The sequence below is a fragment of the Lonchura striata genome, chromosome 18 (genome assembly GCF_050655825.1).
Source record: "Lonchura striata isolate lonStrDom1 chromosome 18, ASM5065582v1, whole genome shotgun sequence".
NCBI classification, from domain to species: Eukaryota; Metazoa; Chordata; class Aves; order Passeriformes; family Estrildidae; genus Lonchura; species Lonchura striata.
The window spans coordinates 5,398,479-5,413,068 of NC_140720.1; the positions used below are offsets into that span (position 1 = coordinate 5,398,479).

A 14,590-nucleotide genomic window follows, 5' to 3' on the forward strand; every position below is an offset into this window, starting at 1 on the left:
GCTGACGTCAGCGGCCGCCGGTCCGCGCCCCGGGGCCGCCTCCCGCTCCCGCTCCCGCCGCGCTTCCCGCCCCGCCCCGCGGGCGCGCGGCCCTTCCGGGGCCGAGGTCCGCCCGCCCCGCCCCGCCGCCGCCTCGCTGCCGCCGCGGCTGCCCATGGAGGCCGCCGCCGAGGCCGAGGTGCGGCTGCTCTTGCAGGAGGCTCGGGAGAGCATCGAGGCGGCGCGCAGCTACCGGCGGGAGCTGCAGCAGCGGCTGCGGGGGCTGCACCAGGCGCGGGAGCAGGTGGGGAAGCGGGACGGGACCGCGCTCTCCGGAGCCGACGGGCGGAGCGGCCGGAGCCCTGCCCGGTGCCCGGCACCGGGGACCCCGCGGGGTGGCGGCCCGGCCGCTCCTGTCGCGGGGCGCGGGGTTTGTCCGTGGCTCCGCCCGCCGGAGAGCGGGACGGGGCTCAGGTGCGGGAGCCCCGCCGGGCGCGGGCGGCGAGAGCCCCGGCACCGGCGGGCGGCCTCGGGGGTGCCGCGTGGGCGATGGCAGATGTGCGCTGTGCCGGAGGAAGGGCATGCGAGCCGGGGTCTCTAAATGAGCTGAGCTTCGTTTTCCGGGACCACAGCGAGCTTCCTCAGGCAAGAACAGGCATATTAAAGGAGTACGTTTTCCAAAGTGGCTGGGCTGCCGAGGCTGATTCGGTAGGGTGTGTTGTGCCCATCTGTACATCAGATTCCTGCCTGGGCGGGCTGCTCCCTGCTTGGATGCTGTCCCCATGCACCGCAGAGCCCGGGTCACGTACTCGTGGGTCAGGCAGGAGAGGAGGGCTGCCAGCATTCCAGGCTGGCTGGTTTGCCTGGAGCAGGGCAGAGCTCCCGGTGGGACTGTGACCCACCCGCCGGGAGATGCCGGGGCAGATCGGCGGGTGTGCGCAGGGAGAGCCGCAGTGCAGGGCTGGCTCCTCTGCTCTGGCAGCCTCTCAGCATTTGGAGGTTTGCAGACCGAAGCGGTGCATTGCTGTCTTTGATTCAGCTCGGCGAGGAGTAAATAAAAAGCCAAACAAAGCCAAGCTTAGGGAGTGTTTCGTAGTGACCTGTTAGTTTTTCTGAGGCAGGTCCCATTAGTGCAGAAACCTGCTGTGAATCTGCTGGGTGAGTGTCCTGCTCCCAGAACATGTGGATGATCACTGGACATTTAATTAGGCAGCATTGAAACCACAGGCTGCTTAAGAAAATGAATTGTTCATGGCTGTCTTTCATCCAAACCTTGTCATCTCAAAGTGTTGTTTGGCAGTTCCAAGGGCAGTGAGAGGCAGCCCATGTGCCTTTGTGCAGTGAGTGTGTTAGCTCACCTTTCCTTTGCTCTTGGGGGCAATTCCCCTGCTGTGTGCATGTTTCTGTTTTCTCTCTTTCCATCTTCAGGACCACTTGCTGTTTTGTGCACATCCAAGAGTTCCCTGTGTTCCCAAAGTGCTGAGTGTGCTAGTCTGGGGTTTCTTTAGTGGTAGCTTTATTATTTGAGGACTTTTTGGCTGACGTGATAGGACTGGCTCACTCACGTTGCATCCTTTTCGTTTGGACCAATGGATGTGATTTTCCGCAAACTTCACAGAGCTCTGTGTGTTCAGGGACTTGCATTTCCTCTTTTGCATGATGAGTAGTATCTAATTCTGTGGCTGAGCTGCTGAATTTGTATCTGCCTGTAATGGAGGTAAAATGCTTGGAGAAGTGAGTGTTCTGTCTTCCTTTGGCCCACCTCTTCACAAAGCTAAATACTTCCTTTTTTTTCCTCAAGCATCGAACTTACAAGAAAAGGGAAACAGAGCTGTGTGTCAGCTGCAGAGCTTATGAATATTTGTTGAAGAGGAAATTTATTTTACCTTACCAGAGAACTTCCTGTGTTGGTTATCTGTGCTTCTAAAGATCTAGAAATTACGTGTAAGGCCGTCAGCGTGTTGCAGCGTTTCCTCGTGTGCGTGACTTAGAAAAGTCGTTCACACGGAGATGTTTACTTCTGATTTCTGCATCTTTAGCTCAGGGATGTTTAAGTGTGTTTTCTTCCCTAAAATCCAGATTCAGCAAGTTTGCAGACATTTTAATGAGCACTTGTAGAACTTTCTGTGGTCGGGTTCTTCTGGAATCAAAACAGACTTGCTGTTCACCCTGTCCAGTCACCAAGAGTAGCTTTGAACAAAATTGAAAAGAAAGCAGTTTTATGAGGATTTAAAAAAATCCAGTGAAGTGATAGCATTTGGAAAAGTGCTCCTAGATAGTCTTCTAAAAGTCTGATAGGTTTTTGTTTGCAAGGAGGATTACCAGAGGATGGCAGAATGATTTTTATGTAGGATTACAGCAGTGGGGGTTTTTCTGAGGGGCAGCAGGGAGATCTACAGAGCATTTAGATTTTTCCAACAAGAAAATTCCTTGATTGAAACACCTAGAATCCAAGTTGTATTTTGCTTAGTTAATATGCTCTTCCCCTCATCCAGGCTGGTTTCTTTGCCTCCTTCCCTGCAGTACATATACTAAAAATTATTTTACTAATTTGTTAACTGCAGTCATTTTTTAAAGCAGCCTCCACTTGCAGCTTTTCTCCAGCAAGTGTAGATGAGATGCTTCAGAAAAATAAAAGCTGTGCACGGCCTTTGCCTTTATCCCGAATCCTTCTTTCCTGTTATCTGTATTCAGATCAAAGATAGTGCAACATTGACCAGAGATGTGCTTGAGCAGCATTTTAGTGATTTGAAAGGGACCCTGAAGAAGCTGCTGGACGAGCGACTGACGTCCCTGCTGCAGGAGGTGGATGTCATAGAGCAGGAGAGCATCAAGCCCCTGGATGAGTGCCAGAAGCTGATAGAGCACGGAGTCAGCACGGCCGACGATCTGCTCCGGGAAGGTGAGGCAGGACCTGCTGCTGAGTCTTGGCTTTGCCTTCCAGTCTGGCTCTGTCAAAAGTCTGGAATATTCCCATTAGTATCATCAGTGTGTTTGGCTCATTATCTCAAACTAAGTGTTAAGAGTTGGATAGATGTAGTGAAGAGCTGATCATTATTATCTCCTACAAATCTGTATTTCAATGTTTTGCTCCAATCCTAGAATGTACATATGTCAGTGTAGCCTCTCCTAGAGGGCAGAAAGTACCTATTTGAGAATTATTTCACTGCAGAGACATTCTCTACCTCTTCAGGCTAGACAGAAAAGTATGTTGGGCTACTTTGAAATAAAATGTATAAATAATAAAATATAAAATATACCACTATTTTATTTTATATTTGCTATATATATAGCAAAGTGTCTGTTTTGGTGAAGTAGATTATGTCTGTCTTGCTGAAATAGCAGCTGAAATAAACACATTGTCCTGATAAGTGTGATTATATTTGCTGTTGGTGGGCAACATGAGGAATCAAATGGCCACTGTATGGGGAAAATTTCTCTAAAAAGTCTGAAGATGAGGCAGACAAAAATGGACATGTGGAATATTCCTGTAAGGGCCAGACTATACCCTGCTGATGCTAAATACCTCGGCAGAAAGGAATGTCACTCTTGCCTGTTTTCCCCAGGCTGGGGAACCTACTGGGAGCATGTCTGAGCCATGAGCGTGTTGGCAGTTTCCTTGCATTGTTCTCATGTCTCAACTTTAACTTTCTTTCAGTATGAGCTCAGTTCTGGGAGCTAAAGCACATTGAGCTGTGTCCCAGGGCTGGGAAAGCTCCCAGTTCCTCCTCAGCCCTGAGCTTTGTGCTGCTTGGGAGCTCAGTGCCTCCTGTTCACAGGAGCAGTGACCTGTTTAAGGATTAATTTGTTGGATTTTTTTATCACCACAGCTCTGGGACAACTGGTATTCACCTTGTTTTTACTTTAACTCTCAGGATACTGAATCAACACGGTGGCAGAAGTTTTTGGGTGAAATTCTGTGGGTTCTGGTGGGAAGCTGACTCGCTGCAGTTCCCATTCCCCTGGGTGCTCTGAGCAGGAGCATCACCCAGGGCTGTGGGCAGGATGAGCACAGGCTGCAGCTGAGGCAGAGAGGAGTTAAGCCTCCGTGGTTATTAAATCTGCTGCCAATTATGACGTGTGCTTTCCTTCAGAGATGTGTAATGTGTGTAATCCTCCACTTGGAAAAGGACTGAGCTTGCTGAAGTTGTAAATTACCCTAAAGTCAGCAAACAGGAGACTGGAGCATATGTCTCTGTAAGATCAAGTGTGGGATTCTACTTAATATGGAAAGCTTAGGAAAATACTGTATTTATCTCCACACTTTAATGCATGGATTAGATTATTTCCTTCATCATGACAGTAGTACCATTTTGATTCTAGCAAACAGAACAATGATTGACATTATCTCTTGCTTTTAACTGCCTGCTTTTTTATTTTCTTATCAGTAAATGTGCTTTGATTTTTTCTTCATTTAAGCTGGTGGAGAAGGGGATTAATAATCCTGATTTTTTGTCATCTGAACCCAGTTCTGCTCCTGTCTGAGACCTGAGGCAAATCATTACATCTGTTATGGGTGTGTCTACAGGTAGCTTTGAGAGCTTCAGAAGTTGCTAGATAGGTTTTATATTGTTGCCTGTAATTGTATTTTCTAGCTAAGGCTATCAAAAGTGCTGAGAGTGCTTTACATTTAATTGGTTGTTCATGTCAGAACTGGCTATTCTTTGAAGTAAAGAATGCCTTCTGTGGATGTTGTCTCATTAGTAATATTTTTGCTGTTTGGTTGTAGGAGAGAGTGCAGTCAATGGAGATGTGGGACAACAGAATGAGAAACTTTGCAACTTTACAAAAAAAGCTTTACATATTCAGCTAGACAGGTAAGACACCAGCGTTCTGAGGTGGTCTGAGGCAGTGACACATGTGCCCTTCTTTGTAGGGGATTTTTCCTCTTTGGAAACAAGCTTTCTGCTCCATTGCCTCAAAAAACTCATTTGAGGTGTTGCTGTCCTGTTTGTTTCACAGATTTTCTTTGGGGCTGGCACTCACAGAATGGAGGGGGTTTTCACCCTCCATATATGCTGTGGAAATATAGGCTGTTTATTTGTGAAGGATGAAGCCACTCCCTGTGGAACAGCCTGTGTTTCAGAGTATTTGCTGACAAACAGTCTGGTTAGGGCTGAAACTCAATGTTTTCTGAGTCTTTTAAGTTTGGAGTCCATGTGCCAATTTCTGCAGCTGTTCTCTCTTTGCAAATCTGCACAGATTCAAGTGTATGGATGAAATATGAATTTGTAGAAGCTGGCCTCTCTCATTACAGCAAACTTTCCTTTCTCAGCTTACCAGAAGTGCCTTCCTTGGTTGACGTGCCTTGTTTATCTGCCCAGCTGGATGACTGCCTCCTTACTATACTGAAAAATCAAATATTCAGGCATGGAACTGTGGCATCCCGCCCACCTGTACAGCTGGAGGAATTTGTGGAAAAGCCTGGAGGTATTTTAGTCCGATGGTGTAAGGTAGGTGAAATATCCAGTGTGAAATTCCTTTAGACTTGAGTTTTTTCTAAAAAACCCAACCAATCCACTTTCTTTCTGAATTCTATACTGCCTTCCAAGGACTAGTTCACTCCAGTGTGGAGTTAAAAACTCGAGAAGAGGTTTTTATGGTAATGGTGTCATTTAAAGACAAGGTAGTGCAGTGATGGTGTGTGGCTGGTGCTGGGGTTTGTGTCTGCCTGCAGTGACACTTGCTCTAGCAGACCCAGGAGGAGGCTGGACCTGCTCTGTTATGCTTTTACCCCTAAACACCTTTGTGTTCCTAGGGAGATGCAGTGGGTAGAAAAATAAAACATTATTATATTAGCTAGTCCAGTAGTCTTTCTCTTCAACACACAGAAACTATTTTTGAGTAAACCACTGCTGTGGTCTGATGTGGTTTAGTTGGTGTTGGACAGCTCTGTGCTCCTTGGCAGCATCAAACAAACCTTTGTTGTTCTAGCAACAGCCAGTCATTGTTGGCCACCCTTCAGTTGTAAAGGATGTGGACTCAGGGTATTAAACCACAGGCTCTGCTGTCAGGTGGGGTCTGATTTTCTCTGATGTACAGGAGTTACCTGAATTTGGTTGTGCCTGGGGGATAATGGAGGGGTTTTTTTGAGGGGCTGTGTGTGTAAGTATCTTTTGACTCAGAGATATCAAAGAACTGGAAATCATTCCCTGGAACAGTTTGTGAAGGACAGCACTCATTTTCCTTTGCTGTTAAAAACTGGCTCAGAATTTCTTCTGCAAAGTTGTTTTCAGCTTTTGGCTGAAGGATCTTTTTATATCTCTGCTAGAATGAAGAGCCATCTGTTAAATATTTCTTCTTCTGTAGACATTTTCTAAGTGTAATGAAATAATTCTGATACATCTGTTGGTTCAGACACTGGTGTTGGTTCAGACACTGATGCTACTTTCTACAAGGCACGTTTTCTGCTCCGAAATACCTTGTGAGTCTGATCACCTGCAGCGCTGTGCTGGCACGTGCCCTCCAGAGGGGAAGGGAGAAGCAGAGGGGTCCCTTCTGACGCAGGGAATGTTTCTGCAGGTGGATGAGGATTTCATACCCCAGGACTACCGGCTGCAGTACCGCAAGAGCGCTGCCAGCCCCTTTGAGGATGTGTACGTGGGCTCGGAGTCGGAGTTCATGGTGCTGCACATCGACCCGCACGTGGATTACCAGTTCCGGGTGTGCGCGCGCGGGGACGGGCGGCAGGAGTGGAGCCCCTGGAGCGTGCCCCAGATCGGCCGCACCTCGCTGGTGCCCCACGGTACTGCTCAGCCCTGGCTCCCCAGGGGATGGAGCTGCCCTGCTCTGAGGGTCTGTGTGACGTGGGAGGAGCTGTCTCTCTGTCCTGCAATGCATTCTTGGCTTCTCTGGCTGAGGGACACTCAGTGAACATTTCACAGGTGGCTCACTGCTTCCTTAGCCTTGGTAAGCACATGAGCCAGAAGAAAAGCATTATTTTTTCTTCTCCCTCACCACAGCAATAAGGATTTTTCATGACCTACAGCTCATAACAAGCTCTTATTGTGGAGAGAGGAAAACTTAAATTTTCTCTTCACTTACGATTTCTAAGCGCAGTGAGTGAAGGCTTTCCTTTTCTTACAATAAGACTTGGCAGGGATTACAGCAAAGAGTGAACTCCTGGTGAACTCTGAGCTAGAAATACTTCTTGTAATTGCAATTTATTTGAAAAATAAATCTCTCCATAAGAAAAAGGCAAAACCAGACCCTGTTCTTAACATAGCTTAAGCTGCATGAGGTGGACTAAGTAGACATTGGGACTGGCTTGATTTTGCACAGACAGGACCAAGTTGAGGTTCACGATATTTTTGCTTTTTTGTTTGTTTTCTTTGAAGAATGGACAACTGGTCTGGAGGGTTACAGCTTGAGCAGCCGAAGAAACATCGCACTTCGGAATGATTCTCAGTCGTGTGGTGTGCTCTACTCCAAAGCTCCTACTTATTTCTGTGGGCAAACATTAACATTCAGGCAAGTCCTTTTTGGGTGGCTGGTGCATCCCCTGTGAGCTGTCACATCTGAGTTGTGTGTAAACCTGAGGAGTGTTTCAGTTGTAAATCAGCTCAGCTCCAGTCAGGGTAGTGTCTCTGTGTGACATCTGACCTTCCTTTAGTTCTGCTTCCTGGCTTTGTAGGAAAACACCTGATGTTTTTGTAGGACCTCCACTTACATAAAAGTGAGTGAACTCCTGAGGGATGGTAAAATACAGCTCATGCTGAGAAGATCAGTGGAATGTTGAACTTCCTGATGTTTTGTAGCAGCTGTTACTGGCTGAAGTCAGTGGAGCTTTGCCTCTAGTTCCTTTTAACCCTGGGTCACGGGTGCTTTCCTTCCCTGACTATTCACTGGCTCTGAAGACTTTGGGCATGAAAACACTGATGTGCTGTTGGGATGACAGTCTGGCAACAATGCCTTTAACATGTGAGATAATTAGTGCTGGTCAGACTACTGCTTGAAACTGGCATTAGAAGATCCAGAGTGGAGAAGGGATTTTGTGAATTTCAAGCTTTCCATTTGACACAGAACATGATTAAAAACCTTGGCAGCTTTCCTGCCTGTCATCCTATCCCTGAGATGATGCTGTTTAACAGGGTGTGAGGAATGTCCTTGTGGATATGTCTGTTGTGATTACAGACTTTGGAGACTCTGAAGCTTTGTTTAATCTGTTCCCCGATTCAATAAATCTACTTGCTGTACAGCAGGCAGCCCCCACAGGCAATTGAAAAGGGCTCTTTATACTTTCATGACTTATTCCATGGTGTTTCATTTATCCCTTCCTGATCATGGATTATGTTAACTTTAAATGGTTATAGTGTGAGGATGTATTCAGTTGCTCTGTCTGAGATGGATAAAAAGATCTAAAGCTTTCATTTGAAATCTGTTGCTAGATTTAACTTCTCTTGGCTCAGCAATGCCTGAGAAATTAAAGGCAGAACCTTGAGGTTTCCCTTGGTTCTCTCTCAGTCCAGTGGTTTTTATAATTTTTTATTTGTGGTGTATGAAAATGTTTTGTTTCACATTTTGGTTATGGACTTCTCTCCAAGAGGAGATTGTTTCAGGATGGCAGAGCTTAAACAAGCACGTGTCCACAGGAACTATCGTGACACAAATCTTGAGATTGAAGACAACCTCAGAAATTTGTTTTGTTCCTCTTCCAGGGTCCAAGAGTAGCTTCTTGTTTGGAAGTGTGAGAGATTTTCTTGGGCTGGGAGATGCAGTACTTGGTGCTTGACTTCCTCCAGCTGTTGGAACACGAGTTATTATTCTCCAGCAGCTCTGTGTTCTCTGTGTTCAGGCACAGGCACAGCTTGAGCAGTGAAGTTGTGATAAACACAGTGCTTTGTATCTACACTTTAAAGATAAACTCTGGCCGTTGTGCTGAGGTGAAGCATTTGGCCAAGCTGTAGGAAAATATCACTGCTTTAGGTCAAGTCTCCTCCTGTTGCCTTGCAGCCTCCAGGGAGCTGCCCTTGGGGAAGGGAACAGCTCTCCACAGTGACCTTCTCTTCATCTCTCTAAAGCTCCGTTTGCTGTGGGGAGCCACAGTCCTTGTGGCCAGGCACACAGTGATTTGGGCTCACCCAGCAGATGCCCTGTGGTTTTCACACTTTGTCAGGAGCCCAGCACAACTCTGAGGCTGAGGCAGTGCCTGTGGTGCCCCATGGATGGAGCTCTGAGGCTGATGGAAACTGGTGGGGGTTCACCAGGTTCAGTGTCTGGGCTGCAGTGGCAGAGACAAGGTTTTGTTGTGCAGCAGTTGTGTTGTGCACCAAAATGAATTTGAAATCTCCTTCAGAGTTGCTTTACAGTGCAAGGCCATTGCTCTCTTAGTGGCATTCCCAGGGGACTGAAAAACTTAATAGAGTGCAAAAGTAAATCATGGTTCCAATTTTATCTTTGCCTCTAAAAAGTTAACCCATTGTGTGCCAGTCCACTGCCCCCTTTAATTGCTGTTTCTTGAAAGTTTTGCTGAAGTTTTCCTTTGTTTGCCAACAGCCACAGATCAGTCTGTTCTTTCTCTCAAGCTGCAATGAAAATAACAACTGCTTTTCTTTCTAGAAAAGACCATCTGAATTTCCTGAGTCACTCAGGCTCTCTGTAAAGTCAGATTTAGCACCTTTGAGAGGTTGCAGTACATGAGAAAGGATTCAAGTCCGGAACAGCCCTTCAGTATCTGAGCTGTGCAGCCTCACTCCTCTGCTGGGGCCCAGAGGGAACTGAGTCCCTGGCCATTTGCACAATTTGTTTGCATTTTCTTCAGAGATTCTTTCCCCAGGCTAAAACTCTAAATACAGCTGAGCAGAGGCCAGACATGTAAATGCTCTTCTAGGCATTGCTTGGTTTGTACCAGGCTGACTTATTACAAAAGCCCAAACCAAATACACCCCCAAAGCAACACCCCATCCTCATTCTATTACAGCAGGCTATGCCAGGGTCCAAAAAATCACTTTTAGTCATATTTATTAAATCCCTGCTGAAGCTACAGCTGTCTTGCCATAATCCTTGATGCTGACCAGTAGTGTGGTATAGCTGATGGTCCAGCTGAGCATGTTGTATGCTTCAGACACCTGGAAATCATTTTGAAAGGTCACTTCTAAGCTGTGACAGTGGAGAGTTGTATTAAATAGCACTGGAAGTTTGCAGGAAGCAAAGGTTTGCTTCACATTTTGTACAGATGAATAGAGTATTGCTCTGTGGAGCTCTTGGGAAAGCTGGTAGGAATTTTGTCATTCACCAGGGATCTCCCCAAAAGTTTGGATGAATTTGTTGAGAGCCCTGGAGCACAGTACAGGGGTCTGGAGTGACTGTCTGGATTTCATGGTATGTTTTGATTTAAAGCTTCAGGTTTTGACTTAACGTTTTGTTTGTTAGGATTGAGACCGTGGGACAGCCAGACCGCCGGGACAGCCTGGGCGTGTGCGCGGAGCAGCGGAACGGCGACGACTCCCTGCAGCGGGACCAGGCCGTGTGCATCAGCACCAACGGTGAGTCTGAGCCACAGAGCTCACACAATCACCAGGTTGGAAGAGACCTTAAAGATCATCGAGTCCAACCCAGCCCCAACACCTCAACTAAACCCTGGCACCCAATGCCACATTTATTTTTGCTTTAAACACATCCAGGGATGGTGACTCCACCACCTCCCTGGGCAGCCATTCCAAAACTTTATCACCCTTTCTGTAAAAAACTTTTTCCTAATATCCAACCTAAATTTCCCTTGATGCAGCTTAAGGCTGTATCCTCTGGTTCTGTCAGTGCTGCCTGGTGAAAGAGCCCAACCCCACCTGAGCACATCCACCTTTCAGGGAGTTGTACAGAGTGATGAGGTCACCCCTGAGTCTCCTTTTCTCCAGGCTGAGCACCCCCAGCTCCCTCAGCCGTTCCTCACAGGGTTTGTGTTCCCAGCCCCTCTCCAGCCTTGTTGCCTCCTCTGATGGGCTCAAGGGTCTCAACGTCCTTCCCAAACTGAGGGGCCAGAACTGGAGACAGCACTCAAGGTGTGGCCTCACCAGTGCCGAGTATATGGGAAGGATGACCTCCCTGCTCCTGCTGGCCACACTGTTCCTGATACAGGCAGGAATTTTCCTTCCCAAAACCCACAGCCCCTGGCTCTTTAGATCCCTGCATTACATATGAGCAACTTTCACGTATGTGCTGCTCATGCAGTTAAAAATCCTTGGTGAGATCACAGATCTCCTCTTCCTGCCCGCAGTTACTGCAACCTGTTCCATGTGACAAGTGTAGCAGGGTTACTTCTCTATTTGCCTGCAAAAAAATAGAGATATGTGGTCTTGCCTGTTAGTATGTACAGAAAATGAGAAACATTGTTAGATCTGCTGACTGTTTCAGGGGCTGTATTTGTAAATGGAAAAGAGATGACAAACCAGTTGCCTGCTGTTACTTCTGGCTCGACTGTGACATTTGACATGGAAGTTGTGCAGTTGGGACCCTGCAGCAACGAGGGAGGAAACTTCAAGCTTCGAGTAACCATCAGCTCTAACAACAGAGAAGTGGTCTTTGACTGGGTACTTGATCAGTGCTGTGGCTCTTTGTATTTTGGATGTTCATTTTCATACCCAGGCTGGAAGGTTTTGGTCTTTTAGCAGTGAGTAAAGGGATTTTTTGTTCTTGCTGTAAGGTGTAATGTTAAAAGCTGAATTTCCAGCTGTTGGACAACAATCTGGTAAAAAAACCCTGTCTTTATAGTACTTGAACTCCACTATATTGTACTTCGTACTGGATTCATTTAAACAATAATTGTGAAAAATTGGATTTGTTACTCTGGAAAAAGCTAGAAACAAGCATTTGTGTAGGCAAATTAATTTAAGCAGTCCATCAGACCTTTCCCTTTTTTCCTCTAGACTTGATTTTTGTCAGTATTTCATTGTACTCGTCTCAGGGTACGCACATTGTGTAGAATTAACTTTGCTTAAAGCTGCTGCTCTGTGAAATAAGTGTTTTAGGGGTGGTAATGGACCAAAGTTGTATTTATACCACTCAGAGCACAGTGTTTAGAGCAGTGAGGTCCTGCTATGCATCCTCGTGCACGATGCTGCCTTAGGAGTCTGCGTGGGCAGCGGCCCCGCCGCGGCAGCCGCTTCCCCCCGCGCGTGGTACTGTTCATCCCTGCAGCAGGGAGGTCTGAGCCAGCCTGTTACTGTCTCACTTAAGTGCCTTATTTCCATACTTCTTGAGCTGTTTTCTGTTTGTCACTTGGAATATGTTTTCTGTAGTAGCTGCATGGTGATGCTTATGTTGATTTTGCACGGCTGCCTCCAGCAGACCAACAGCCAGAGCAGGATGTGATCCTGAGCCTCTCTGAATGTCTTCCCTGGTTACAATTCACACATAGCCTCTGTCAGAGCAAGTCTCAGTGATTTGGTACCTGAGCTCACCCTGTGGACTGGCAGCTGTGATTCCTCAGAGCCCTCCTAACAGTCGGAGACAACCTTCTCTTACTGTCTGACAACACAAGTGCTGTTGTGATGTGCAGGATTCCTGGCAGTCCCAAATTCTGCCTGGGGACGCTGGGCAGTCAGTGCAGGTGTATGGCCCGAGCACTGCAGGCAGACTGCAGCTGCTCTGGAGCTCCAGCTGGAGTGAGGGAGATGGGCTGTGGGTGGGCTTCAGGCAGGTCCTGCCTGCACAGATTTCACCTGGGACAGTCAGAATTGAAGAGATGGTGGTAATTAAGCTGTCTCCTCCATAAAGTAGGATGGAATAAATAAGAGTGTGAATTAAATTACTTGGAATTCAGAAGTTATGTAAAGTTACACATTTTTCCTCTAAGGAGCAACTAAGATGGATAGGCTCAGTCTCAAAGAGAGCCTATTCCTGGTCAAAAGATTGCAATGCTACTGGATTTAAGGAGCATTTAAAAGTAACACTCACTGACAGGCTTCTTACCTCAAATTCAATTAAAATTAAATCTATTTTATCATGTTAGAGTAGTACTATTTTTATAAAGCCTAGACAATCATACTGCCTTTCTTTCAGTGGCAATGTGCTAGATTAGCCCTCTATGCTACCATGATAAGCTTAAAGCATAAAAGCTTAGTTTACAATTAATTAACATTGCCTATACTCACACTGTCAGTTCAAAAACATCAGCCATCCTGCCTGAATTTTTCCCCAAGCAGCTGTAGCAGGGGTACAAGAATTTCAGACAAGGATAATGGCTGTTGGTATTTATACTTACAGGAGAAAAAAATGTATGTGGATTTAGATGAGTGCAAAGAACCTGCACAAGGCAGAGTTAGGTTGGAATTGGCTGGAAGACATAAAGTGAGGAAGACTGAGCTGCTGCAGGTCAGATCATCCACTGTTAGCAACAAAAGGCCTGCAGTACTCTTAGCTTTCAAGCTTCACTAGTTCAGTGTTAGGGGTAAAAAGAATACTGGCATATCCTGTGCTTTCAATGTTACTTCAATTCTCCTGTGAAGAGTGTTTTCAGTACTTCTACAAAAAGTTTCTGTAGATGAAAGTGTCAGTCTTGCTCAGAGGGTCAGGCAGGCACTCCAGACAGCAGCTGACTTAAATCTTGCTCCATGTAGTAGTGCTGGCAGTTCTACTTACACACTTCAGGTATCAGGTACTAGTTGTAACTTAGTACTTCTACCATATAGAAACTAAAATTGTGAATATCCACACTTCTGAGGTACCAACAGGTCAGGTACCTTTTCATCTGCTTTTGGAGGGGCTAGTCAGACTGTAGATTCTGCAGGATATTTACTTACATATTAGAAAATAAAGCTTAAACCTTGAATTCAGGTACTTCCAGAGGTGGCAATGCCGTGTCAGGTTGTTCAGACTATACATAAAAGCAGCTGAAGATGACTGTGAAGGGCCATGAGAGGCCCCTACTGCTGCCCTGGAGAGCTGGGGAGGGCAAGAGAAGTTTTTCTGCCTTCAGGCTTTAGCTGTGTGTTGAACGAGGGCAGTTTGCCAATGCTTCTTTTGTTGTTATTTGTGGTGGTTTTGTTTTTTTTGTTTGAACTTGGCACAAGCCTCGCTGTCCAAATTGCAAATGAGGTACTTTCAGCCACCTCTTGGAGCTGCACCTTGTGAACAGAGGGGGAGTGAAGAGTCTCAGGGCAAGAGAGCCGAGCACTAAAGGAACAAAGGATGCAAAGAAGCGGAAGAGGCTTGAACTAAAAGGTGTGAACTCTGTTCTGCAGCAGAGGTCAGCTGGATGGAAAACTTGACACTTCCTTTACAATTTGCACCTCTAGCTCTTGGAGCCCTGCAAGCAACAGAGTGTTAATGGCTTATAAACCCAATCCTGAAAGTTGTTTTCCTAAGCTAGTACGTAACTTACCTCAACTAAGACTTATGTGTCAAGAGAAATTTAAAATTTTTTAAATAAAAGTTTTATCCCTCAACTCTGTATGATCTAGAAAATTATTTATTGAGGCATAAAGCTGAGCATCACAGCATTCTAACAAGCTAAGAAAATGTTTTGCAGCCATCTTTAAGAACTCGTCCCCATTTATTTAATCTGTCCCTCAGAAGTCCCAAACAATTTATTTCCAGGTTTCCTACCTGTGCACTTACTTACCTTTATGTCCAAATTTTAACTGACATTTCTTAAATATTTTCCCCTTCTTTTAAT

The 14,590-nt window shown here is 46.3% G+C and overlaps 1 protein-coding gene across 1 annotated transcript; it reads left to right on the top strand.

The window, feature by feature from the left end:
- The first annotated feature begins 119 nt into the window (after nucleotides 1-119).
- Nucleotides 120-14,360, top strand: CRLF3 (cytokine receptor like factor 3). Its single transcript, XM_021537768.3, has 8 exons — nucleotides 120-283; nucleotides 2,674-2,881; nucleotides 4,709-4,796; nucleotides 5,255-5,432; nucleotides 6,502-6,724; nucleotides 7,317-7,449; nucleotides 10,351-10,463; nucleotides 11,329-14,360. Exons 1-8 carry the CDS (start codon nucleotides 155-157, stop codon nucleotides 11,580-11,582), a joined length of 1,326 nt encoding a protein of 441 aa, XP_021393443.3. The 5' UTR covers nucleotides 120-154; the 3' UTR covers nucleotides 11,583-14,360.
- Nucleotides 14,361-14,590: the final 230 nt, after the last annotated feature.

What these genes read in the sequence shown, in the direction of transcription:
- CRLF3 (XM_021537768.3), top strand. Translation starts at nt 155, where the DNA reads ATGGAGGCCGCCGCCGAGGCCGAGGTGCGGCTGCTCTTGCAGGAGGCT. An exon ending in CGACGATCTGCTCCGGGAAG is followed by an intron (nt 2,882 to 4,708) that starts GTGAGGCAGGAC and finishes GTTTGGTTGTAG; the next exon opens with GAGAGAGTGCAGTCAATGGA. An exon ending in CGTGTGCATCAGCACCAACG is followed by an intron (nt 10,464 to 11,328) that starts GTGAGTCTGAGC and finishes TGACTGTTTCAG; the next exon opens with GGGCTGTATTTGTAAATGGA.